This window comes from Gouania willdenowi, chromosome 9, assembly GCF_900634775.1.
Source record: "Gouania willdenowi chromosome 9, fGouWil2.1, whole genome shotgun sequence".
In the NCBI taxonomy this organism is placed as follows: Eukaryota; Metazoa; Chordata; class Actinopteri; order Blenniiformes; family Gobiesocidae; genus Gouania; species Gouania willdenowi.
Window position 1 is genome coordinate 12143716 of NC_041052.1, and position 26593 is coordinate 12170308.

At 37.1% G+C, this 26593-nt stretch overlaps 1 protein-coding gene and 1 pseudogene across 1 annotated transcript in view; both read right to left on the reverse strand.

Moving 5' to 3' along the window:
• Positions 1–26593, reverse strand: part of adamts3 (ADAM metallopeptidase with thrombospondin type 1 motif, 3) — a 208010-nt gene that overhangs the window by 110888 nt on the left and 70529 nt on the right. The window contains exons 5-6 of the mRNA XM_028457181.1: positions 19317–19510; positions 1358–1441 (exon numbers count right to left, since the gene is read on the reverse strand). Coding sequence (XP_028312982.1) covers positions 1358–1441; positions 19317–19510 — 278 coding nt within the window. The remainder of the gene's footprint in view (positions 1–1357; positions 1442–19316; positions 19511–26593) is intronic.
• LOC114470487 (uncharacterized) lies at positions 14871–14988 on the reverse strand (annotated as a pseudogene).

Below are 26593 nucleotides of genomic sequence, written 5' to 3' on the forward strand. Positions count from 1 at the left end.
AGCCCCACTGATTATTAACTAAACAAACCCCTTTTATTGATGTTATGAACCACTTCCAGAGATGCTGAAGTCTAGTCTGAGGGGCGGATTCACTAAAGGTTTAGTCCCCGAGAGCATTCCTTTCCAACATGTGCTTGTTGTCTCCCTGCTTTAACACACCTGAATCTAACGATGGTGTCATTATAACAAGCTGCCCTTTACTTTCAGCTGTATTGAACCAAGGTTGCATCTAAAACATGGGCTGTGTTCGAAATCGCATAATAACAACGTACTACTCCAACTAAGTCTGATGTTAAAATTAAAGCTGTCAATATCTCTTTTTTAATCCTTAAACTTGCTGAGAAACACCCTCAACTTGAGGTATTTTAATTTAAATGACATTATTGTGGCAGATCACAACATTTAGGTATAACAAAGTGGCTTTATAAAGTCATTTATTGTTTGTTTTTAACAGACTTGAAGCATTTACATACAACAAACAACTAAACATCAGGTCCATATGAAGTGCTACAAGCTAACACATCATAAACAGTAACAACACTTTCATGATCAATTATTGAACACCAAACTAGTTGCTTTTTCTCTCCTTCAGATAATACATAATAAATAAAACAGATACATCAATCACGGTGCTGTAAATTAGCACATCAATAATGACATTGATCATCAGAAAATAAAGTACTGTAATAACATTAAGCCTAGTAGTAGTAGTAGTAGTAGTAGCTCTACCGTTGTACTCGTAACATCAGTATTATTGTGTATACCGGAAACACGTGCAATGATTAAGGTTCCGCGCTGTTTGGGGTGCAAAAAACAAGCAATTAACGCAATTATTTTATATTATTATTTAATCAATCGCAATTAACGCGTTAAAGTGACAGCCCTGGTCTAAATTAGTATGTAGTCCGTACACATTATATAATATGGAAAGATTGCGTATGCGAGAAATACCCAGTTGTATACTATATCGGAACATATTTGAAGTACGCATGGTGGGCACACTAGTCATACTCAACCGCCCCATGATGCATTGCTAGCGGAACATGAAATCGTCCTGGGACCAGCTTTAAGCTAAAAGTCAAACATCCCCTATTTGAATACAAAATAATCTCTTCTTGTCTTTCATTAATTTTAAACATTTTTGTAAATAGGGCTCTTATTTTGAAATTAACTGGAAGTTTTGTCAGTAGCACAATGGCGGGCTCTACAGAACTGGACTAGGGTAAAACCTTTCAACAATATGATATGAAGACCAGTAAGATTTTACAACCTCAAGCTTTAATAACTTACCAGCTGTTTTATTTTATCTTTTTTTTTTTTATCATTTCTTGTCATTGTGTGGACTGTAGAACCTCACCTTGGCATAACCCAGCATGATCATCCTCACCAATACCACATTGATGTGAACTCCCAGGGACTCCTCATGGTAAATCTCATTTACCTGGAAAACAAGGAAGGATAAGGTTAGTCGTTTGAGTTTGTTCAAAAACTCTCACAGCACATTTTGTTTTAGTTTTTCTGCAAAAATGGCATGGCAGATATACGCAGGACTTCTATTTCTGGCAGACACCGGAGCACGACGCATCAATCAGCACAAAGCAAATGAAGCTAAACAGGAAGTTAAGCACACACTGCGTTCTCGCGCGATTACATAAATATCGCGAGAACTCATCTGTCTCGTGACATCACAGTCGTCCAACCGGAGTGCACCGCGGCGCACTCAAAACGAATCCAGTGGAAACCCCACGTTAGTCGTGTCCTTTCCAATCATTGTCCAGCCACTTTCTTAGGTATTACTTTGTTACCCACATGGCACTGTTTTAGAGTTCATTTTATTTAGCTATATTTAGATCCTGAGAATTTTTTTTATTTTTATTTTGAATAAAATTTATTGGTGTTATTTCATTTTTGTACATTTTGACAAACCTTTTATTTTTTTATTTTTTTGAGGAAAATAATATAAGTTTCAACTGTGCAAGATTTGGTCTCTTCCTATTTAAGTGTATACATGAGACGTTTACTGTATGCAAGGGAACCGTGGCAATATTTATTACCAAAAATAAATGTGGGGGGTGTGAAAGTAACTTGTAGCTTTTACTTTGAATAATATTTATTTGAGCTGCTTTTTACTTGTACTTGAATACAATTTCAATCAAGTAACAGAACGTCTTCTTGAGTAGGATATATTAGTATTCTTTACACCTCTGAAGAATGTAGATTGCGTGTCACTTTGGAAACCTAATTAGCACGCAACGCATCACAGCAGGAAGGGAATTAATCTCTACTAAAGCTTCTACAAATATCACTGCTGGGAAGTGGGAGATTTGCATTGAGGGCATCTATAACACCAGGAGTACACACTTACCATGTTTACTGTTAGCTGTGCAGGCACTGGTAAGCTTTACAGACCAATGCTACACTCATACAGACTCTGAAACGCTCTCACGTGACATGGGTTTGGGATTTCCTAACGAGGAAGGTGTGATGACCCTGTACGTTTTTTGTTTTTTTTTTGTGTTTTGCTGTGTTCACAGGGGCAGAATGTGTGTCCAGAAGAGGAAGAAGGCACCCGACTCTGATTCCAACAGCCCTAATAAAGTTCGTGCTTTCTCTCAGCAAGAATCACATTCTCCACTGTATGGCTGTCTTTTCTTAGGTCAGGGTGATCTTCAAATCACATTTTTGATTACACCATCCAACCCCCACTAGCCTTGGTGTAATTTAAAGTAAACTTTCCTTTGAAAATGTGTTCATGTTGTTAAAATTATATGTATATATTGAAAAAAAACACAAACAATATATCACAAGCAAACCATTGATTAGGTCAACTTTTTTGAGTACCTTTAAATATGGATTATTATTCATAGGTTTTTTTTTTTTTTTTTTTTAACATACTATAATTAAATGTCCAATAGCTCCAATTTACCCATAATAAAATATATTCAGAATATCTTTCTCAAAGCCTATTTTCTGGAACAAACAGTTTTAGAACATCTGATTTCAACTTACCGTATTCTAAATCTAACAACAACACAAGCAAGTACGTAAGCAATGAGACAAATCACATGTAAATAACTGGGACACTCAAAAAAGACAGTTTGAACAAAATGCACAAAATCCAAATCGTTAACAAACAACAATAATTCTATTTTAAATATTAAACTTAATATACATTAAACAACTCATACTGTACACATACCTTATAAATCAAATAAAGCAGACACAATAGACCACTAAATGATAAATAATAATAATGAATCAATCAATAATTGTGAACATAATTTGTATTGCTTTATATCAGCAGTAAATGTCATCTTGAACTAACTACTATGACTAATCATTTGATTTCTAAATGTAAAAGATTTAGAAGATAATTAAAATAATCCTGTCAGACAAACTATTGAAATCTATGCTGTGAACTATATAATTTGTGTATGTCTTTATCTTTGATGAGCTCATGTTTGACCCTGACAATCACAAATGTCTCACGTACATTAACAAAAGAACACACATGTCCGAGCCATGTGCCAGCCTAGGGAGGAGAAACACTAGATAACAAAATAGAATAAAAAGGCTAAGATTCATCTGTAATAAATAGATTGATTCAGCAAAGCTAGAGCTCTGACTATGTCTCTCTGTATACAATCTCAGGTACTGAACACGAGAGTATCTCAAACATACCCCATTCTTGTACTTTTGAATCCATGTCCCCCCCTTTGTCCGACCATACAGTTTTGCTCAGAATTCTATGAAACAACAACAATAGAGCATAATGATGGATGAATGAGTGATAACACACATTTGAAAAAAATATTATTTTGTAAATAAGTGAAAAGAAACAGTTTTAGGCTTCCTGAATAGATATATTTCTATAGTTTTTTTTTTTTTTTTTTAATCAGTTATGGTCATCTCTCTCCTGATGTGGGACAAAGACTGACCCTTGTATTTTAAGTTCACGTTCTAATTAAAATAATTACAATGATCATTTTGTGTGTTTTTTGTGTATTTTGTTATTGTCTGTTCTTTTTATTATTAAGTATATTATTCTCTTATTTTGTGTGTTTTTTGTTATCGTTTTTGTGTGTTTTTTGTATCATTTAAATTATTCTCTCAGTAAGTGTGTTTTTGGTGTCATTTGTCTGTTTCTCTGTTATTTAGTGTATTTTGTAGTGATCTTGTGTGTTTTTCTCTCATTGAGTCTTTGTTGTCTTTTTGTGTTGCTGGTAATATTTATAATTTTTAACTGAAAATAAACATTATAAAACCCCAGCTCTTTCTCTCTCTCTCTCTCTCTCTAGTTACTCTGTAGTGCCATTGCGTATCCCTTGGGGTACACATACCCCCTTTTGAGAAACACTGGATTAGGAGAAGGGCAACTTGATTGTTTTTGCATGCAAAACGTGCAATCAACAACATTTTAAGATCTCTTCTAAAGGAAAGTCAGATATAGTCGATGTACAGTAAAGTTTGTAATGTAGGTTCCAGTTTGAATAAAACCTAAATGTCCTTTAAGATTACATAAGAGCATTTTAATTTACCGCAAGCTGGTCGACAGACTTTATAAGTCAAGTATAGTGCACATTCTCAAAGGCAGTGTGTCAGATACTGTATGCCCTGCAGCACATCATCAAACCAGCATCGAACTAAGGGCTTGTAGTGCTACATGCTGACATCTATTGGCTTGGGGGTATATATGGGGGCATATACAGTGAGAAAACTCCACTCGTATCTCCTCTAACGGATGAAACAATGAATTACAGCTGAAATTGATTATTTCTCTAGTCAGAGAAGAAGTGATGAAGAGAAGAAAGTATTCCTGTGTCGGCAGCTTGAGACTCTGGTGAGTATTTCAAACAGCCGACACACTTCACACACACTTCATCATCATCAGAATAGATGCAAATGTAGCAGAGGCCCAGATGAACAGCATCACGGACACAAATTACGCACAGAACACATACAGTACATTGATTATGGATTGTGCATAGGTTCATACATAAGTACCCATGGATCATGATATACGATCAAAGCTGCAAAAGGGAGAAGTGATATTCATACAGCTGGAGGAAAAGAAAGAGTGATGGTGAATTCTAGAAATTGTGACCATGTGTAAATTAAATTTCTGTCTCGATTTTAATCTATTGTATTTAAGCTTTTCCAGTGGAATTAGAGACATTTCCTTTACCCAAGATATGAATGATGGGGGCATATCCGATTTCCAGTTACGTAGAATAAGCCTCCGAGCCTGAAGTGAGGCAAATGCACACAAAGTTTGCTTGGGGGATGGTTAAACTTTGCTGTTTTTTTTTTGTTTTTTTTAACGCAAAGCTAATCTTTTTAAAACATCCGACACCGTTCTATGAAGTGAAAATTACCATTTTCCCAGAAAATAAATGTTTTGGTGCGTTTTCTCAGCTTATGTGATGACTCCTGCTTTTCTCATGGCCATGTCACACATTTAAGTGACTTTGGGATGAATCCTAAAGATGTGACAGCATCCATATGAGAATAACTGCTCTAAAGATGCCATCAAACTAAGCAGTGAAGATAGAAACGCATGAGGAAGACAAAGATTGACAAAACCATTATCTTGGCTTATGTTGAATTCTCTGAGCAGACACAGGACAGACTAGAGTGACTTGAAAACGAGAAAAATTGTAGCCAACAAGGCAGCAAATAAATGTCAAAACTATTTTGTAAATGTTAGTGGAAAAAAGATTTGGAATAAGGCTTCCACATTTTCTTCCATCTTCTTCTGAGTTTGCTCATGTCTAAAGAGTTTGGCTTCCATATCCAGTTGGTTCATTCCTTCTTTTTTTTTTTGATTCCATAACTAGATATGCCGGATCGTCTTCTTGACAGGAAGCTTAGATCCCTGCACTGCTTTATTGATCTGAAGCTGAAAAATGTGAACAGCACTTTCAGAAGATAAAGGTTTGGAAGGTGTCTCAGCGCTTCTCTTGAACACTGTGGTGAAACATGAAAGAAGTTCAGCAGATGAAAAACGGTTATTGTTCTGCAGCAGCACGAGGGAGGAAAATTGCAACGAAAAAAAAAAGAAAATCACCCATCAGGAGTCAATCTTTTTCAAAACTAATGGTAAGGGTAAGAGATACAAAGATGGATAGTTTGAGTTTATCTAAAAGCAAAAAAAAAAAAAAAAAAGACTTGGAGAATGACAACGTGATGGGACATGAGAGAAGACATTGAGCAGGTCTGGGGTAAAAGAACATAAATCAAAGCACAGTTGAATAAATTGGACTGCAGCTGTATAGACTGGTCTGCCATGCGTGTAATGAGTGAGATGGATGCAGTTTGACACACACAAACCAAAGCAGTTGCTAATGATGCGAGAATGAGAATAAACTAAAATGCTCTGGGAACCAATAGCTGGTTTACTGGTTTAAAGGAGACATATCATGCATTTAAATCCTTCCTTTTTTACATATAAATCATACAGTTGTGGTCGATATAAAGCGGAACTGCAATGCTTGGATCTGAATTCCTCATTATTATAGCTCCACCCCTTTTCTACCACTTTTCTGATGTGCTTCTGAGAGCAACTCGTTTTGGTGAGGTCTCTTTAAATGCAAATGAGACACTTCATACCCCGCCCCCTCTCCAGGTTGCAGAGGTGACACTCGGTTCAACTCCACCCTGTTCGTCCATTTTTGTAGTTTGATAGAAGAGATACGATTGTCTAGCGGTGCAGAAAATGTTTATTCACACGTTATTTACACAATGTCAACAACAGAAGACTTGTCCATCCAGCCTTACATGTTCAAGCCAGAGTCTGACCCGGCGGAGCGAGATGAAAATGAAGATGATGAACCTGCAAAACCCTAACAAGTGAGCTACCACAAGCACCGAGTTAACGCTAGCGCCAAGCTAACGTTATGAAATGCATTTTAATACAGTCTTTTCGGAGACAAAAACGGCAAAATAAAATGACTAATGAAAACTTTAGACTTAAATTAAATCACGTAGGCCATAACATCAAGGATCTAAAACGAGCACACAGCGCTAACATATGAAGATGGTGCAACTCCTAATGCTAACAAAACAATGACAGAGACGTCTTATCATCACACTTTTTAGCATTATTTATAGCTTACCAAAGTGCTCTGTTTGTCGTCTCCAAAGATAGAAGGAATTGAACCCTCAATCAGACAAAGTCTTTCAGCAAATCCTTCTTTATACTGGCGGAGGTTGCTGAAGCAGTCATCCTTGAAGTGCTTTGCACACACAAAAATGACCTTACCCACAGATGTGGGTACATTTCCGTGAAAAATAAAACTCAACCAGGCACTTTGAAAAGGTTCTGATGCTGGGAGACGGTGTAATGAAGCGTGTGGGTTACTACATCCAACAACCGAACATTTTGACTTATCCTCTCGTAACTTCAGCATCCTTGAGCTTGGACAAAAAATAAAAGCGAGAAATAAAAATGGTGGATTGCTCAAAGTGTTGGGCCTGGAGTCGTCCTAATTTGGCAGTTCCGCTGCAAATACTGTGACGTTATTGTTCAAAAAACGTAATAGAGAATAGAAAAATCAAAACAGATTGAAAAATATGACCAAAACAGAATATAAAGATATCAACAGAGCACCTGAAGAGACTAATTTTAACTTTTCTGTACTTCTAAACACTAAATATACAACAAAATGCATTTAAGGGCTAAAAAAGTGGATTTAGCATAATATGTCCCCTTTAAGAAAGAAATAGATCTTTAGTGTCTGGGACTGTCTGAGACCTCATCTACGTTTCCTTCTACAAAAGGGAAATATATATGTGGTTTCACCCTATATGTGCTGCATATACAGGCACAGGGTACAAGCAATTCCTGAAAGTGAGAGAAAGATGAAATTGGAAACTCAGCAGGAGAGAAATGGAAATGATCCCATTAAAATGTAACATGCACAGGTGTCATGGTACTGGGACACATCAATAGATCATTATTTTTAGCAGCCACATCAATTCAGTGAGCAAGAACATCAGTCGTGGTGTATTAATCTAAAAAAGGGGGAAAGTCCGATAAAGAGCAGAGCCGTTAATTGGTTAATAATCTCATACTTACAGAAACAGCAATATTATATAACATATTTGTCAATCCCAAATCAGATTTTAATCTAGTACTGTAAAAATTATAAACAAATATTCTTGGCCTTTCAAAAGATTTCCAGTAAAGCTGTCAAACCAATTTGTGTATGAAACAGAAGAAAACTAGGGTTCTTCCTGTAAGGACTACATTCATGGATACACAAAGCACTTGTAAACAAAGAGGGTACATCTCTTATGTGACCAAGTAAGTAAGTCATTTTTTCAAGAACAGAGTCAAAGGTGAGGTTGCATCAAGCTGCCTTCAAGTAGCAATAGGGTGGGTGGACAAATTGCATATTCATGTATACACACATGCATGAAAGAACGAAAGGTTGAGAGGTCAAACTTAATCATTTAACATTGTAATATTTGGTAGTGGGAAAACACATTTAGATGTTACCAATAACCCTTCAACCCTTAAAAAGGAGCAAGTGGGTCAGAGAATGGATGGATAAAGAAAAAGAGGAGTCTGTACATGCAAGCATAACGTATACTGTAAAAGTACTGATATTCCCTGCTTAAATAGAAGTACTGTTACTTGATTGAAATTGTACTCCAGCACAAGAAAATCATACATAAAGTACTCAAGTACAAGTAAAAAGTAGCTCAATTAAATAGTAAAAGTTACTAGTTACTTTCACACTACACATTTATTTTTGGTAATAAATCTTGCCACGGTTCCCTTGCATACAGTAAACATCCCATGTCTAAAATTAAAAAGGAAGAGATTAAATCTTGCACAACTGGAACTTAATTTATTTTCCACAAAGGCATCTGTATATGAATGAATTCAATTAAAAATAATAAAAATATATCCAGCACTAAGTATAGCTACATTTATGAACTCTAAAACTGAGAAAATAAATGATATTCAATGCTGTTTTGGTAACGTGCATTATGTTTAATCTGCTTGGTCGATGATCATGTAATGCATGTGATTGCTGTCTGCTCATTTCCTTTTTTGTGGTATTACAATGTCCGTTGATCATTTTAAAACAAATAGAAAATAATAAAAATAATAATTTACTCAGTATCGGTTGGATGTAGAAATGTAATGAATTATTATACTTCTTTTAAAACGTATTTTAGTACAAGTAAAAATACTGATTTAGAAATATACTCAAAAAAGGACAAGTACCATAACAGCAACTCAATTACAGTGACGTGAGTACTTGTAATCCATACTTTCACCTCTGCTTTTGAATTTTCAGCGGGAGAAAAAAAGCATCCCTAACAGATCCCATATCATGCATTTTTCCAACACCTCATTTGTTCTAAGAACCCCAAAACCACAGTATTTGAGGTTTATTTTCCCAAACTCGCCTGTTTTCTAGAGTTTTAGCCTCTGAAAAGTGACTTTCTGACCAACGGGCTGTTTGCTGCCAGCATATTCATGAGTGGGCGTGTCTATACGCTGACTTGCCTGGATGACTCACTCTGGCATATCATTTATCACCAAAGTAATTTCCTCTTGCTATCCACACACTGTTATTTGACATTACAGTAAAACACATGGCTATTTAAGCGGCTGTTGTGTGAGTCCGTCTCAGCGCTGTGTGTGTTCATCCAGCAGCAGCAGCTTCAAACACTCACTGGAGTTCTAAGCTGCTAAGTCACTTTCTTCTCCTCCTCATCTTTATTGAATACAGTACAGGAATAGTGCATTTAAGGTGATAATCATTTGTTTAACACCTCAACCGTTGCGTCGCATTGGGTCACAAATACGTCAGATCAATTCAAAGGCAATATGATGGCTGCTCCCTGGGTGCCTACACTGCAGTGTTCACCGTGGAGGCGTGGCACCGGCAGCAGGCATTTCTTGGAGGGGGTGGTTCATAATTCTAGTGACGTCACTAGAATTTGAACCGCTCGTTTTTCAAAAGAGGGCAGAGCAGCAGCTCAGAGAGCAGGATTATTGAGGATTTCTCAGAGATGCAGGAAGGAAGCCCAATAATACTTTGCTTTTGATAAGGAATTAATATTGTAACAAGGTTAAAAGCTAAAAAAAAGTTGATTTGCAGACTTTTAAGGAAATGTACTTAATTTGTGACTTGAGAGAAAAGGACTGAGTGATGTGTTAATGCTTCTATGATAAGCAAATAAAGAAAGGGAGAGTGATGCGCTTCCAGATGTGGTGGTTGCTGGCAGGCGGAGGGGGAGAGATTGGAGCAGAGCCAGCTCAGGAGCTGCACAATGGTCCACATAGACTGACAGAGACACATGGTAGAAGAGACAAGGCTGCCAATCACCGTAATCAGTGCTCAGGGGCTGAGCTGCCTCACACTCTGTCAGCAGGGACCTCAGCAGGAAAACTGCTACAATAACCAAACAACATCATCATCATCATCATCAGCCCATACTGGGGCCAGCAACAGCAACACCGGTGTGAAGAGGAAGGGTTTTACACATATTCACTATGGTGGACTTTGGTGCTCTGAAGCTATTGATGGTAATAAAAGTAGCACCATAACGTCCCACAGACTGGTGCCCACAATGTGCCTTATAAGGAGGAGCTGTTTCTAAGGCCAATATAACCTGGCAACATCTTTAGACAAAATGAAAAACTATTCTTCTGATACATCTGTGCCAAAATCAAAATAATGTACTGTGGGTTATCCTTATAATATACGAGTTCAGGTGTAGCATTTTATGACATAAGGAAACTAGAGGAGGCTAAAGCACTTAACACTATGAAAGATAAAAAAAAGTAATTCAAGCATTACATGAGAATAGTTTTCAAATAGTTGTTGTTGTCCTCCTTTGTCCTTGTACCCCCCCCCCCCCCCCCCCCCAGCCCCCTCAAGTGTAATACTGCCCTCCCTTCCCACATGTTTTTCCTCCTAGTAAAGTGTTGTTTACCCTTCCTTAGAGTGGCCCAGTGACAGTCACAATAAAGCAAAAGAATAAAGGAATTGTTCTTTTTTTTTTTGCAAGAACAAAACATGCATAGATGTCACAAAAACATTACGTTTCTTTTAGTGTCAACATCAGACAGCATGTGCAGACATGGGAAAAAACACACAAAAACATACACTTTCGTTCAATTAAATCCAGATGACACTGCTGGTAGTCATACTGCACTGTCTGGATTCTTCTTTTTTGCCTTTTTGCATTGTTTTGCTGCTGTTGTGTCTTTCTACAACCTCTTCAGTTTACTTTTTATATGTAAAGATATGTTACACTTTGTTCTGTTACATATATGTTTGCTTTATTGGTGCATTTGTCCCCATATGTAGTTTTCTGTTTATTCTCTTGTAAAACAGAAAATAATGATAATTATTATAATTCCAATAATTATTGTTATCACTTATAAATAAAAAATAAAATAAATAAAAAATAAACAGAATAATTTCACAGACCCCAAGCTGGACCCCAGTTTGATAAACACTGCTGTACGTGTACATGAGTGAAGAAAGAGCCTAAGGAGAACTCCATGTTCATCCTCTAGCAGTCAAACCCAGTGCCTATTTGCTGTAGAGCTGAAGTGCAAAGCACTGCAATAAACCACTCTACCATGCAAACACACACCCCCACACACCAGTATCATCAACAAGAGTTTGTAAATTTAAAATACAGGCATCACTGACTGCAAGACAGTCACTGTCATTAAAATGTAACCTGTGAAATGAGGGCAGACTGAAACACATACAGTGGGATAATCCCTAGAATTATGATGGCACAGCAATAAGCTTTGCATCACACAGTTTGTACAAAACCAAGCAGTTCATATCACATTAGGATGGTGCTGCATGAGCCACATTTCCACCACAGTGAAGTGACAGGAAACAAAGCTACTGTTAATATGGGTGACCAATGCATCTCAAACACAATCAGCGTATTGTAGTGATTGTTAAGGCTGATTATTTGGAACTCCCGCCAACCTTTCTGAAACTAAGAGCTACTTCATAGGTACTGAATAGTCTGAGGGGCTACTAATTTGAAAAACTAAACGTTCACTGTTTCACTTTAATTAGAGGGTAAGGTCATGTGGAAAGCTAGCAGTAACTTAAAAAGGTAGGAAAGGTTTCATCAAGCAACGTTTTATTTCTCCTAATTTATGCAATTGTTATTTGTTAACGTTATTTTACTAGCTACTAACAAACAACCTTTAGCTAATCGTTTAACATGGAACATTTGTAAAATGTAACAATTAGGTCACATTTTACAAAAATCCACCTTGCGTTTTTAAAAATATATCTATATCATAATATATTTAACATACTGTACCACTGACCATACACCAGATCTGCAATACTTATATATATATATATATATATATATATATAAAATATGTTACAATGTTTTCGTGAAAATAAACATTTAAAGATGGTATTCTAATACTAATACTTTATCACGTGTGGCAGTATTTAACACTAATAAGTACTAACTAGATCTGTCATATGCATTTATCTAATCCTAGAAATTACCGTAATGTCAGAACTATAAGCCGCTACTTTTTCCCTCACACTTTGAACCTTGTGGCTTAAACAATGACGCGGCTAAATTGTGGATTTTTCCCGCTTTTATAAGCTTCATGCCGTCACAAAATGGGGCTCAGTCACATTAGACCAGGTGGAACAATGAGATTGTGAACATTAAATCGTTTTTGCTTGCACAGAATCATTCTGATCACTCATTTTGTCATGATGCACACTGCCTCATCACAGCAACGATTCAAAAAAAAATGTTGTAAGAGAGAGAGAGCGCCAGTTTGTAATAGAAGGATAAACGGCAAAAAGTTGTTAATCACCGCGCTAGGTTTGTTCAAGATTGAACGATGCTCTGCACTCTGAGGCTGATGGAAACGCTTCCGTAAGGAGGACGGACAGACGGAGCGGAGATCAGAACAGAGCCTATGTTAGGCTGCGGCATTTGTGTGGATTTTTCTAAGAAAATTGCTAAATTATTGTAATGCAGTTATAGCCCAGAAATTACGGTAAATTAAATTTTAGATGGAGCTCATTGGTGACTAGAGCTCACATGGGCACCTCACGTGGTCCATGTGGGCTACCTGGTATAATTAGTTGAATGCATTTTGAATATGACCGCATTGAGATTGCTTGCTTGGTCCCTAAAAAAAAAAAAAAAAAATTATATACTGTATATATATTGTTGTGTTATTGTTATGGCTTGGCAGAGATTATCAGAACAATTATTTTATTAATTCAAGCACATGAAAAGTAACAAAATAAATACAATCAAATAAAGGAATGAAAAAGGACTCAAGACTCAGGACAGACATCACAAAACTAGGATGCGCGCTAGGCCAAGCCTCATGGGACCTTCGCACCCAGCCACTAAACTATAATGAGCACAAAATGTCTAACCCTAGGCCACTGTAGCTTCCCAGCTCAAAATACGCAGAGGTGTCAGAGAAGACGTAATTTGATCTCAAGCAGCAAAACCACAAACTACTCAGGCTCCACTTGCTGCCCCTGTCTAAACAGGACTACTGGCTGTCTCCAACCCAAAACAAAACAACAAACATATGAGGCAAACAGGGAGATGCAAACCCTCTGCCTGCTTGTCTGCCGCTAGCTAAGTGTGTGCATCCTCTCCCTTTCATCCACTTCCTCCAAACCTCCCTACCTGATTGCAGATTTCCTTCAGATGTTCACCTAACAGAGGAAGAAGGAAGAGAAGGTACCAGTCGTAAAAGTAACTCAAACAATATTTTAGCTAATACAGAATGTCATTCGGGCCTTTAAGGCAAATTTATTTTCTCAAGGCAAATGTATTTGTATAGCACATTTCATACACAAGGCAACTCAATGTGCTTTACATGATAAAACATTCAACTGTTTAAAATCAATAAGAACATTTAAAATCATCAGTAAAATCAATTCAAATCATCAACAAACACATTACATCAACAACGTGACCAAAAATATTCCTCTCAATCATATGCAGTGGAGAAAAAACTTTAACTCTGCTGGCAGTTTGTTCCACTTCTTTGCAGCATAACAACTAAAAGCAGCATCACCATGTTTACTGTGAGCTCTGGGCTCCACTATCTGACCTGTGTCCATAGATCTGAGAGACCTGCTGGGTTCATACCTGACTAACATGTCACTGATGTATTCTGGACCAAACCCATCCACAGATTTATACACCAGCAGCAGAACTTTAAAGTCTATTCTGAGGCTGACTGGGACCCAGTGTAAAGACTTTAAAACTGGAGTAATGTGTTCTGACCTCTTTGTTATGGTTCAGACCTGAGCTGCAGCGTTCTGAACCAGCTGTAGCTGTTTGATGCTCTTTTGGGGGATTCCTGTCAGAAGACCATTACAATAGTCCAGTCTGCTGGATATAAAAGCATGGACCAGTTTCTCCTGATCTTTCTGAGTCATTAAACATTTCACTCTGGTTAAAAGTGTTAAAAGGAAGGGTAATTAAATCCACCTTCTGCTCAGTAAGTGCTATGTTTTTCCCAGCTGCCAAAGCCGTCTCAACTCTTTAGTGTACCGTTTGACTTTTCTTCGATGGATAACAACTAAACAACTTAATAAAAAAAGACACAGAAATGATCAGATAGAGCTAAATCTCTAACATCAACAGCAGAGATATCAACACCTTTATAGATAATCAGATCCAAAGTGTGACCTTGAGTGTGTAATAATAATAATGCATCAATTTTATATAGCGCTTTATCATGGACACTCAAAGTTGCTTTACAGAATTAAGGGATTAAGGGATTATTGTTTCACTCCACTGGGTGAAGTGCCTTGCCCAAGGACACAATGACAGATACCACTAGGGTGACTGTCACCCCACTGTGACGCCTGGAATTCTCAGTGGTCTCCCATCCAACTGCTAACCAGGCCCAGACCTGCTTAGCTTCCGAGATCTAATGGGATCGGGCAATGACAGGCTGGTATGGCCACACATACAGTACCAGTCACATGTTGTATAAGACCATTAAAGCATACAGTTCTTTGGCAGTATTGTCCATGTAATTGTCTACATGAATATTAAAGTCATCTGACAGCAGTTCAGCAAACTCATCCATGAATTCTCCAGAATATTTTGGGGGTCTATAAACAACTAAAAACAGAACTCTTGAATCACCCTTCGGTAAGAACGACATATATTCAAAGGAGATAAAAATCACTTTTCTTTGCACTGAAATATTGATTTAAAGATGGCAGCAACTCCACCACCTGTCCTGCAAGTACGACACTTATTTAAATAAATAAAGTCTTGTGGTGCACTTTCATTGAGAATAGTATTACTGATACCATCATTCAACCACGTTTCATTAAGAAATAAAAAGTCCAAGTGATGTGTCAAAATAATATCATTAATGAGCAGTGATTTGTTAACAAGAGATCTAACATTAAGAAGAGCTAATTTTACTTTACTGGAGACACTAGTGGACTCTTTGGATGACATGCTATAGGAGTCAAATCTATTAAGATTTTAGTTTTTCTTTAATTTAACAATTTTACCTGTGTTACCTGTCACCACAGGAATTAAAGAAGCTGCATTAACTCCATAAGGCCCTGACTTTTTCTGGTTGTTCCTAAAAATGGAGCTATTGCAGTCCAGACCCTAGCGCACATGAGACGTGTGCTCTAAGTTGAACACAGCTGGCCTGAGGAGAAGAGTGATCCTGGGCCTGGTATCGTCAAGGAGGGATGGGTGGTGCTGATTGATTCATTAGGGGAGATAAGATGGGACCGTGGTGGGGTAAAGGGTGGGGTGTCAGTCTTGTCTCAGCAAAAACCAGCTCGTTCATCTGGGCAGTTAAATCCAAGAAGGCAGGGGTAGGAGAGAAGCTGGATGAGGTGGAAGTAGGCAAATTTTGGGGTGAAGCAGGTGGGTCCTGAGATGTGAGGGGTGAGTTGACCTCTTCATTTTGGCGATTTTGATTTCTTGATGGAAGCTCATCAACTCCATGTTCTTTCCTTGTTGTTTTGTTCTCCGATGGTACATGTTGTCTTTTGGCTTTATCAGAACTGATAGCAGTGTGACTGGTGAAGAAAAACAAGTTGGATGTGAAAAGTTTCACTCCAGCCTTGTTTAGACAAAGTCCATCTGCTCTAAAAAGATGACAATGTTCTCAAAAAATCTGAAAATGTTCTATAAAATTTAGTGAAAGGGCAGCACAAGCCGAAGACGAAAGTGTATTTAGAGAGTAAATCCTTAAATGTCAGATGTCCTTTGCAGACTGGAGGTATCGGCCACTGATGAACACTTTAGGCTGCAAACAGCTCACAGATGGGTGAAATCCTGCTTTAACACCAGTAATCCCCAGTTCAAACTACAAACATCGAGTACAGACAGAGACTATTCCTGTGTTGTCTGCTGCTGTTAAATGTTAGTATTCTAATCCAGACCCTTCTGTCCTTTAACACACTTCTTCCTCCCTCTCCACCCGACAGCTCATTTGAATCAGGTATTTTCTGTGAGAGAGGGAGGAGGAAGATCAGGCTGAGGGGACAAGAGGCACCAGCCGTAACAAGCATGAATTGTTGAATAAGGTGTCAGAAAAGACATCATTTGAAATTGTGCTGCAAAAAAACAAACTAGTGAGGCTCCACATGCTGCTCCTTTCTATCACCGTCAACAATGTACTTGAGCATCAGCGATGGCAAGTGTCTCATTCTGATGATTATTCCCCTCCCGGACATCCTGCGGATGGTGTGTGGCTGTGGCATGAGAGCCGCATTCACCCTCTCAGACACGCACTCACAGCAGATATGACAGCGTGGTAAAATTTTTTTACAATGTTTCATTAATAAACCTGTCAGACCTGTCATCCAACTGGGAGACACTTCACACACATGTGATGATATTGGAATATGCTTCATGATTGGTTTGAGAATCACAAAGAGACATATTCTTCAACACTCCCAGATCTCGTACCAGTCGAGCATCTGCAAGAGTCCGTGAAGAGTCTCATTAAAAAGTCTAGTGAACTGAATTAAAACATGCTCAATATTGTAATGAACTTTATGTATTATAGTCAGTGGTTAAAGTGTCTGTGCCACCACCAACACAACCTATACTTTTCAGAAAGTAGTACAGAATGATGTACAGAAGTACTGTACATCATGTACAATAACCCTTTTCTGTCACAAATTGTCTCGAGGCCGACACGTCATTTGTTTACATGCATATGTAGCATGGTAAAGTTCATAATTGCTTCACATTTCCATACAAAAAGGGAGAAAGAAGTGTAACAACACCTCAACGGCATCAGCAAGTCTACATTCATTCCCGAATGACGGGGAAACACGGATCCGTGTGGTAAAACTGAGAAGAGCTCGTTGGTCTGGTCCAACCAACAGCAGTGTCCTTTGATCTGAACACTTCGCAACAGATTGTTTTGATGAGCCGGATACTTCTGATTTTGCTTTAGAAATGAGGCTGGGATCAGCTACAGGAAGAGGAGAGCACTCAAATCTACTCAAATACTCTGACTGTTGTCATTCTCTGAAGTGATTTTACTTCTTTCTTACCGTGATTTCTTGCGGATGTCCCCAAAAACAATGATACAGTGACTTCTGAACACATTTCTGGCGTTTTCACGGATTGAAAGTTGTTGCATGTTTATTTAAGTTTACACAGAAAGTTCCAAAACTGGTCAACATTTAATGTCCCACGGAGTGAGACCTTATAACGTGGAATACCAGGAACAAAATAAAACAAAAATAAGCCTTATGCTATGCCATTATCTGAGTATAAAATTATGGTCTCCGGCAGCTTTGACTTGATTTAAGCTTAATGGTTGTAAATTGATCTACAAGTCAATGTTTTGTCCTTTTTGCCACTGTCTCCAATAACCACTTTTTCTTGTCTCATAACTCCGAAACAGACATGTCAAAATGTCCTTATATATATGCTTTATATTCATAAGAACCACATCTGGACAATCACCTGTTGGTTTAAGCACTAATATTTTGTGTCAGACAATTTAAAGCAGAACTAAGTAACTTTTTCACTTTAATAAATCCTTCTCGTAGCCCCTCAGAGGGTAATACAAGTGTTTATGGGGTGATTGGGGGGTCCCCTGCTGTCTCTGTCCAGAAAACTGCACTTGCAACTTTCCCTGACTCTGACCTGGTGGCAGTCTCACAGCTCTGTTCTCGTGACAACACGTACTGCTTTACGACAGCCCAATTCACACTAAAGGTGTAGCGTCTGCAGTCTCTTCAATCACCCGTGATGAGTCGCTTGAACGCAGTGGTGCTGCTTGGTCACTTCATCGCTCCAGTGACATTATAACCAGGGAAGAGTGTATGTGCGCGCGCAGCAGGGTGACAACTGGCTGATCACTTCACTTATCATAAACGGCGCCGTTTTTACAGTAGCAATGGTCAACTTTCTGAGTTACTAAAGGATGAGTTCCCTCAGAATGTAGGCGTATTTAAGATTAATCACTTCAATTTTGCCCCAGTACGTTTAAGAAGCTTCTTGCTGCCCGTCTCACTGTAGTGGGAGTGAGGAGCTGCTGTCTCGAGGGTTTTTACGACAGCGACATAACCAAAAGGGACCTTTAGGGGGAGCGCTAAGCGCCAGTTATTTAGTTCTGCTTTAATATAATTGCATATAAATTTGAATAGTAAATTAATAATTTTTGGCACCTATAATTTTAATACATATATATATTTTTATTTTTTTTATTTATTTTTTTCACCTCTACAGTGATGATGTCATCAGTCCTACCTCTACAGTGATGATGTCCCTCCTTCAAACACAACCTCCCACTTTTCTATTGCAACACATACTTCCTACTGCACTAGTATAAATGACACTTAAAGTATGTAAGGGGTAATTGGGGGTAATTATGTGAAATTATTTGAGGAAAAATTTGTTTTAGAGTTTAAGATTTAAAATGACATCCTTCAAATATTGTGGAGCTTCATTGAATTAGTGTATTTAGAAGGGCTGAGATATCGACAACTGAATTATTAGGTGTTTTACACAATAATTCATGTTTTTCCTGTCTTTTTTTTTAATTTTCTCTTGCGGGCTGAATTGGATCGTCAAAAGGGCCTGATTTGGCCCCCGGGCCTTGAGTTTGACACATTCATTACATCAGAATTTAAATATTGAGTGCATATTGGCACACAAATGAGTAATCAGTGGGCTAGTTGAAGGGACTATAGATTAAAACTGACCTTTTGGCAAACTCTCGTAAATTTGCAGAAATACTTGATTACAGTACTCTATTGGTGTCAAAAATAAACAAATCTATAGTGAAAACTTACGATATTCATCAACGTGAGAAGATAATTCTGCACATGCTCCTTGCCGTGAAATCGGACGACTGAGTCATCAACCCCCAGCAGGACTTCAATGTTGTAGTCGTTGTCTCCTGCGTCCCGACGCTGGCGGTGACGGACTGTGTCATTGACTCGACGAATTACAGAGTGAAGCATCCCAGGAAAATCCAGCTCTGGTTCTGTACAAATATCAAGACAAGAAACACAGATGTTTTATTGTAATTTCTCCTTCAATTTGACCACAAGACACAATCTAAAGTTAAGGAGAAGTATTTCTAAGACTTTGTTACATCATAATTTCAAGCTGTTGGAGGTGATAGCTAACATTTTTTTATTTCCATCATTGTATTTCATCCAAAAGTTGTTCTTATTCACTAGTGTTGTGCTAAAACAATGGTGGACGTTGAGATATCGTGCGTTTCAATGAAAACACTTGAATCCAGCCAAAATGTAATGTCTCGCAGAATGACATGTCACAGAACATTATCAACCAGAACAAACAGTGGCATCAAGCAAATGACAACAAACACAAGAAACGAGAGCATTTAGAGAAAACGCCGACTTCCCTGTTTGCCAGATCAGTGATCCTGATCTTTCACACTTAAAGGCTTGCAAGAAAAGTCTAGCACATGGCTGTGCCGTTGTATGCTCAAAACAGACTTGACTTAACTAGAGCTTGTAATGCGCAAATTCACCAGTTGATCAAGCTCAAAAGAGCCGAACATAGGGATTTATTGTATTTACAAACTGATCCAGAATCAGTATATTGATACGGATCATGCCCAAAATCTAGTCAGTTCTTTCGTATCCTATTTTAGTTATTTCATTGAAAGCCATCCAATGATATTTTGTTAGAAAGTTCACCGACAAAACCAAATAATCTCTAAAATCGAATTACCGATACTTGTTCCTTATTCTACTTTGGATATTTCTTGGTTTTTTCTTTTTTCTTTAAAAAAAAAAAATCAAACTGGGAGTGTCTAATTCCGATGTTGCGGTCACAAGACCCTTTGGCAACAGACCTAATGCTTGTTCGAAAACAATATTGCAAGCAACAGATTCGACCGACATTTGTTTGTGAAGGTAATTAGGAAGAAATCATTTGGCATTATTGATTTATGAGGCCCACACTATGGCTTCATCTGTGTTATTAAAAAAAAGTTAGCTGTTAACTATCGTCTTCAGCAGAGTTAATGTCATGTAAATGATTACTTTTTGGCAATGATCTCAATCTTCAGGCACAACGAATTTGACTGATCTTCAAAGAACTACACAGAATAGTTGAAGGTTCCAAACTGGCTTATGAAAGCTTGGCTAGGATGCCAATGATTCATTAAACTCAGCAGTTGAGTTTTGCCTGGGGTTACTGGCCAACGTTATGGCAGTGATTACACCAAACAGTTGTTTCATTTGTGTTGGGGAAACAAACCCTTTTTTTTTTTAAAGGGCATTTTATTTAATGCTTTTTTTATGTAAATTTTGATGGAACTATTACTTGTTGAAAACAAAAGTGACTAATGGTAATACTCGTAAATGAATTGTTGGCACGCAGGGTTAATGTACATTTACATCCCCTTTTAACATAATAAAAGAAAAAAACCAAATCATGCATAATGTATTTCAGAAAGAGAAGTAACACTTCTACTATTTGTCTAATAATTGTTACCAAAGGTGCTCCTCTTTGAGGAAAATCGATTTTTTGATTACATTTGGATAACTTTTTTGCGTAAAAGCTAGAAACTCTGACCCAAATAGAATCTTAAATGATTTACCCTGCTGCCAGGTTCAGCAGGTGCAAAGATGAGATGTCTTAATTCCACCCCTCAAACTGAATAATAACCTGGAACAGAGAAAGCATGACTATTTGCTCATGCTGGCAGGCCAACACAAACCATCAACCTGAAATTGGGTTCATGCCGGTTCATGTAGTCCATTTACAAACAAGTCATGGTAGGTAAACAAGGATGACTTGGACAAGCTAGTGTGTGTATTCACAACGTTTTTCCAACCCGTCAACTCGAGTAAGAAAACATCTTTTCCTAAGGGCATCTGAGTTAAACCCAATCTGATGGATTGGGAGTTCTTAGTTCTTTAAAAATCTAAACAAGTAACTTAGATCAGTGTATATTTAGGTTTGACACAAAAAAGACAATAATCTATACAAGTCTTGCAATGTCCAGTAAAAAATCCAGTCCTAAAATTAATTATTAAGAACCTGAAGCCCTCTAATGGCCTGGCACCAACAACACCGGCTATGCATAAGAAAATTACAAATTAGCTTATTTATTTCTGGACATGCAAAAAAGGAGGATTGCAACAAAGAAATGAACACCTACAGATGACTAAAAACATTCAAACATTTTTTTACAAACCACATTCTGAAAGGATACAAGAGAGAAACAGAAAAGATTAACTTATTTAACTTATTTAACTTATTTACACTTTCTTTTATTTTCTACTGTTTTCCAATATTTGCTCCTCTGACTGATTAAATGAAAGAAAAAAAGAATAAAAACTGGGAAAAAAAACTAGTTAATAGGTTAATAAAACTACTTTAGATATGTTTTATTCTCCACACTTTCAAACAAAGGATTATTGTCCATGTTAATCTGTTTGAGATTAAAAGATAAGAGAATGAAAATTATATATATATATATATATATATATACAGGAAGATATACCTGTATCCCCATAGTATTAGAAAAAAAAAAACAGCCAAACTTAATATCTACAAAGAAAACTCTTTTCTATGATTACAACAGAATAGTAGCTCATGTTATGTATATTATAAAACCCAGTGTTAAAAAGATTGCACTTCTTGTCTTGTCGACAGCATATACAGACAAAGTTCAAAATAAATAAATAAATAAAACCCTGTATTGTGTAGTTTTTGTTGAATCTTTGACTAATTGGGTTTAACTGAGTTAATCACTCTATTCAGCATGACTTTAATGCAGTTCAATCCTGGCTACAATCTAATAAACTATTACTCAATAACTCTAAATCAAATTTTATGTTGTTCCAGAAGCGGGTTCGCCCAGTTTCAGCTAATGAGATTAAACTCACTTTTTCTGATTTGTCACCAGTCCCAGTTGTTGATCAGTTCAAATATCTTGGTCTATGGCTAGACTCCTCACTATCATTTAAAACTCATATACAAACTATTACAAACAAAATTTCTTATCGCTTAAAATTGCTTTATCAATCAGTTAATTGTTTTAGTTACTCAGTTAGAAAAAGGATCATTTCCCAATTGATTCTTCCCATTATTGATTACAGTGATATTATTTATCAAAACACCACTGCCACGATTCTCCAACCACTTAATGTCACTTACAATAGTCTGTGTAGATTTATCCTCCGCTGTCCCTTTAGAACTCACCACTGCCAAATGTATGAACATTTGTCACGGCTCTCTCTGGCATCTAGACGACAGCTTCACTGGCTATTATTTATATTTAAATGTATTAATTTAAGTTTTCCTGATTATTTAAAACAATATATAAATCCTTTCAGATCTTCATACAGTTTGAGTCATGCTGATCAACCATATCTTGTAGTCCCTAGAGTCAAAAAAGAAGTCGGTAAATTTTCATTCTCCCATTACTGATCCGCTCTCTGACCTCTCCATCTCTGTTTAAAAATGCTCTTGTCCTCCATCTCCAGAATATCTGTCAGTGTTTTTTGTAATCATAGGCTATGTAACCTAAACCTTTTTATTTATTTAATCTAATGAAAGTTCTTACTATCTTTAGATAGCTACTATTAATGATATCACTTTTATTACTTATTTATTTTTTGTATAAAATATGTACTGTTTTGAACAACTGTCAAATGTATAATGTGTGTGTGTGGATGTGTATGTATGTGTGTCTATCTACATTTTGTTGTATTTATTATTTTTGAAATACTGAATTCCTGTATTGTCTGCTCTGCTGTATCTGTCATCTTATGTAAGTTGAGGACCCCCTCGAAAACGAGATGTTCCATCTCAAGGGGCTTATCCTCCAATAAATAAATAAATAAATAAATGTTCACTCGCTCAGGCCTTTTATCATAGATTAGTTGCATTAACTGGACTTTCCCAAGGTTTTTGCTTGAAGATATTTCACATCTTATACAAAATAAATGAAGCTCATTGAATGAAAGGTGAGGAAAAAACATCAAAACAAAATCAAAATTCGCTTACGCTGCACTAAGGATCCTGCACTGACAAGCACTTAAGAACTAGAAGCTATAAATAAAAGCACGGGTCATTTTAATTTTTCCAGAGATGCTCCGTGCCGCAGACAGGGCCAGTGATTGAGTGGAGAGGGAGCTTAGATAAATAGGAAGAAATGGCTGCCACCTCAGCTGTGGCCCCGGCTCCGACAGAGTTGGGATTGTGGAGTGCATTCCAGCTCCTGTCATGACACAGGCATTCTGTGCAGCCAACCCCAGCAGTCTCCCCCATCATGAGTAAATAGGCATATTGAGGGTTTTACTTCAAATGCAAAGGACTTCCCCTCAGCAGGGCTACTCAGGCCACTAGTGGGCTTCAGCCAGTGGTTAAAAACCCACCAATGCAGCATTCCCTTTACTCCACCCAAGCCCACTGCTCTGGGAGCCAGACCAAGCAGTAGCTACGACCGTGCCCAGTGTTGCCAGTCAGAGCTCCGTGGCCACATGTGGCACAGTGTGGCATCGAGGCCAGCCAAGGCCACCACAGGCTAAAAGAGGGTGAAAAGACAGGCAATGGGACACTGACCAGAAGCCATGAGTGGAAATCTACTGCATGTGCCACCCTCAGACTGCAAACTGTACCTGTAAGGATCCTACAGGTTATGAAACTTAATCATTCCGGGCAAACTATCATTCATCCAGAGGTGTAAAGAGTAGTAGTAGTCATACTAGTAGTCGTAGTAGTAGTCGTAGTAGTCGGGGTGTGAAAAAAAATTGATTTCGCAATACTTTGCGATTTTTTTGGGTGCAGATTTTAAATCAATTTTTTATTTAAAAAATAATCAATTAATTAATTTATTTATTTTATATTTAATCAATATTTTTGTGTATTTGTGCAATAGTTCAGTGGTTACAATGCTTTCAATGTGTTGCAATGGTTATTTGATGCACTTGATTTTATGATGGCAGTGTGTAATGCCTGTAATATTTATGTATGCACAGACATTTTATTTTCATATAATCTGTTCAGATCAGTGTTTAAACTGATACAATACGATGAATTTTTTTTTTTTTTGTGCATTGTCATTAACTCAGTGTTTTATCCTTAATGTTCTCACTTACAGTTGTTACAATGCCATCATTATGTTGTCATGGTTACTTTGAGACTTCTACACAGTAGTTTCAGTGAAAAGAAACTTGTTGCACTTTATTTAATGATAGCAGCGTGTAACACTGCATTTTCTTTTTTTTCAGTGAAAATGTGCAAAAACACTAATAATAAATAATAAATAGGATGTTTTGAAGCAAACAGCTTTGACTCAATTTGACCTCTGAATGATCAATAGCTTCTGATGAACATATACAGCAACTTGATTTTTCATCTCTACGTTTAATTTTGATATTAACTGGGTAGAATATATCACAATAATATCGTATTGTGACCCAAGTATCGCGATACGTATCGTATTGCAACATCCTTGCCAATTCTCACCCCTATTGTAGAGTATCTTTATTGATCCCGCAGTGGGGAAGTTTATATTGTCATGACAGCTCACATCAGATAAAGCGCAATAAAAAAGACAACAGAATGCAACACATAAAACACAAAAGACACCCAAAAAAATTGTGCAATGAAAATAAAATAAGCCAGTGTTTCTCAAATGGGGGTTCGCAATGTCACTACAGGAGGTACTTGAGAAAGAGAGTGGAAAATGAGCAAAAACGCATTAAAAACATTGGGATTTATGTTTAATTTTTAGTTAAAAAATGATAATCATAATGATGATGGAAATGATTTTTATTAGAAAATGAACTGAAAATACAAGGGTCAGTCTTGATACCATATCAGGTGATGAGATGACAGTAAACTATAAAAACTATCAATCATCCATCATTATGCTCTGTAGATATTTTTTCATAGTATTCTGAGCAAAATGTTGTAATCGGACAAATGGAGTACTTCGATTCAGAAAAAGGAGAAAGGGAGAGTTTGAGAACCACTGAAATAAACAATACAATTATGGAAGCTATATATAATTAGAAACATAAGTAGAAAATAAAAATAGAAAAAACTTTGGAAGAACTGTATTCGTAAGGCTAATACGTATTTGGCAATTGAAAAAATTGACAAAAATGACAACTTGTATCTGGATTTGTTGACAAGTTTATTCTTTTTACAAATTAAATTGAAAGTAATAATGCAGGAAAAACAGAAGACTGACCTTGACCTTAAATATGACCTTGAGCGAAGGTCAAGGTCTCACTTTGAAAGGAAATGTTGTTCAATGGTGCCAGTCTGAGCACCGCATCTCAATTTGTGATGTCATGAACTTTGACCCCTACCGATCTTTTAGTGGTAGGTCATACAGCTTCGGTCCAATTAAATAAAACACTCCACTTGAGATGAGCTTTTAATAAATGCAAGCATCAAACTTGTTTGATAAATATTCATAGGGATATGGAAAATGTTGGTTTTGACACTTGACGAGACCTTGACCTTTTGGCTCAAAAAAGTTGACTGCACATCCTTGACATTGGCCCTATGAGATGACATATGTGTCATTAGCGGTGCATTAGCGGTGCATTAGCACTGCATTAATAGCATAGGATGAGTTCCAGGACAAAGGAGTTGCGGAAGTAAAATAATAAAAATAATGTCTTTGGCAATGAAAATCACTGAGTAACGGTTGGGTGTAGAAATATCATCATTTACCTGACTTCTTTTTTAAGTAAAATTACTGATTTGGAAATATACTCAAAATAGTACCCATAAAAGCAACTCAATTACAGTAACATGAGTACTTGTAATCCGTTACTTTTACCTCTGAATTCATCATTGTTAATTTCTTCTACCTTTCAATGAGAATCGTTTTTTCTTTTTATTATTATTATCTATCATATTTGACGAAATACTCTCCATGTTATTACTACACTATTAATAATTCATAAAACATTTCATTATGACTGCTATTCATAAATGCGCCAGAATGGACCCCAGGAAGGAAATCAACAAAATTATTTAATTAAAACTAGACGTTGCATGAATAATTTACACTTAATTATGATAATACTCATTATGAGGATCTCCAATCACATCATAT